Raw genomic sequence first — 2,301 nt, 5'->3', positions numbered from 1 at the left:
GTTTGATGGGGACAGTGTAGAGGGTGTTTGATGGGGACAGTGCGGAGGGTGTTTGATGGGGACAGTGCGGAGGGTGTTTGATGGGGACAGTGTGGAGGGTGTTTGATGGGGACAGTGTGGAGGGTGTTTGATGGGGACAGTGTGGAGGGTGTTTGATGGGGACAGTGTGGAGAGTGTTTGATGGGGACAGTGTAGAGGGTGTTTGATGGGGACAGTGTGGAGAGTGTTTGATGGGGACAGTGTGGAGGGTGTTTGATGGGGACAGTGTGGAGGGTGTTTGATGGGGACAGTGTGGAGAGTGTTTGATGGGGACAGTGCGGAGGGTGTTTGATGGGGACAGTGCGGAGGGTGTTTGATGGAGACAGTGTAGAGGGAGCCTGTCTTTCTGAATGTTCCATATTCACACACGATGGGCAGCTGTGTCCAAATTGAGTTGCGTCTTTTATTGTTTGCGCCACAGAGAGGGGGCGAGGAGGAGCTGGAATGCGAAATCCTCTTGCACCCGGGAAGAAATAAACAGCAGTTAAATATTTACACTGCGGCCGGCTGAGTCTCGTTCGCTTGGGTGTGAAGAGAGGGAGACGGCAGGCTGACCATCAGGAACATCGGACATTTGCACTGGTCTGATCACAACGCACCTCGTAAAGTGGCAATGCCTCCGGACCCCTGTCCTGTCCCCAACGGGGTACCGACACCCGAGCTGCCACGTCCGCGGCTCGATAAAAATACAAGCAGTGCGATCGTCCGAGGGGAACAAGTCAAAGCAGTACAGGGAGGTCCGAGGGACTGGGGGTGCAAGCCGAGGGGGCGAGAGCAGCAGGCGCCGCCCTCTGCCCCGAAGCACGCGGGTTCTGTACAGCAGGCCAGAGCGAGGGAGGTTTCAGACACACCAATGTTTAGTTCCACCTCGCAAGCAGGCTCGACCGCCCGGCTTCGCGCCTCGGGGGGCGGGGGCTGGGGAGAGGGTTGCCCCAGTCCCTCCTGGTCGTCGTCGAGGCGGGGTCGTGAGGACGGGCGAGGTGAAAGTTCGACGGCGGCGAGAAGTCAAAGGTCGACGACGGCGAGGTGTCAGAGTTGGTCGGCGGGGTCGAAAGGGGGGGCAGCGGCCACGACCCAAAAGTTGAAGAGTCAAAGGTCGACGGCGAGGAGTCAAAGGTCAGCAACGGGGAGTCACAAGTTGGCGATGTGTTGAAGCTTGACGGCGAGGGGTCGAAGGTTGACTACGGCGAGTTCAGCACGAGTGTTGCCTCGGCGAGAAGCAGGCGTCTGGGATGGGAGCAGGATTCAGAGCATCAACGATCCTCAAATACCCATCCTGGCACCGGAAGGAGCGGTGACCCCGGAATGCTGGGGGTGGGGGGGGGACAGTGCGGAAAAGGGAATGGAGTGGAGGTGCAGGTAGGGAGGGAGTGGGGAGTGGAGGGTGGGTAGTGAGGGAGTGGAGGGGATGGGGTGGAGGAGGGAGTGGAGGGGAGGGGGGTGAAGTGGCAGGAGTGGAGTGTGGGTAGGGAGGGGAGTGGAGGGGGGGAATGGAGGGGTGGAGTGTGGGTAGGGAGTGGCGGGGAGGGGGTGAAGTGGCAGGAGTGGAGTGTGGGTAGGGAGGGGAGTGGAGGGGTGGAGTGTGGGTAGGGAGTGGCGGGGAGGGGGGTGAAGTGGCAGGAGTGGAGTGTGGGTAGGGAGGGGAGTGGAGGGGTGGAGTGTGGGTAGGGAGTGGCGGGGAGGGGGGTGAAGTGGCAGGAGTGGAGTGTGGGTAGGGAGGGGAGTGGAGGGGTGGAGTGTGGGAGGGGGGTGAAGTGGAGGGAGGGGGGTGTGGGGAGGGTGTGGAGTGTGGGTAGGGAGGGGAGTGGAGGGGTGGAGTGCGGGTAGGGAGTGGCGGGGAGGGGGGTGAAGTGGAGGGAGGGGGGTGAAGTGGAGGGAGGGGGGTGTGGGGAGGGTGTGGAGTGTGGGAGGGGGGTGTGGGGAGGGTGTGGAGTGTGGGAGGGGGGTGTGGGGAGGGTGTGGAGTGTGGGAGGGGAGGGGAGGGTGTGGAGTGTGGGAGGGGAGGGGAGGGGAGGGGGGTGAAGTGGAGGGAGGGGGGTGAAGTGGAGTGTGGGAGGGGGGTGTGGGGAGGGTGTGGAGTGTGGGAGGGGAGGGGGGTGTGGGGAGGGTGTGGAGTGTGGGAGGGGGGTGTGGGGAGGGTGTGGAGTGTGGGAGGGGAGGGGAGGGGGGTGTGGGGAGGGTGTGGAGTGTGGGAGGGGAGGGGATCGGTAGACGGACCGGACGCTCTCTCCCCTTCACAGCTCACTGTCGAAACGAAGGCTG

The 2,301-nt window shown here is 62.9% G+C and overlaps 1 protein-coding gene across 1 annotated transcript in view; it reads right to left on the bottom strand.

Moving 5' to 3' along the window:
- Window positions 1-422: 422 nt before the first annotated feature.
- The window catches only part of LOC140410160 (membrane-associated phosphatidylinositol transfer protein 3-like), a 24,798-nt gene continuing 22,919 nt past the window's right edge, over window positions 423-2,301 (bottom strand). The window contains exon 4 of the mRNA XM_072498122.1: window positions 423-2,301. This exon is cut by the window's right edge and continues 218 nt beyond it. Within this exon, the coding sequence (XP_072354223.1) occupies window positions 2,274-2,301 (28 nt within the window). The 3' untranslated portion in view covers window positions 423-2,273.

Source organism: Scyliorhinus torazame, chromosome 4, assembly GCF_047496885.1.
Source record: "Scyliorhinus torazame isolate Kashiwa2021f chromosome 4, sScyTor2.1, whole genome shotgun sequence".
Classification (NCBI taxonomy): domain Eukaryota; kingdom Metazoa; phylum Chordata; class Chondrichthyes; order Carcharhiniformes; family Scyliorhinidae; genus Scyliorhinus; species Scyliorhinus torazame.
The sequence above is the reverse complement of the archived record's forward strand: the minus strand, read 5'-3'. Positions and strand labels throughout refer to the sequence as shown.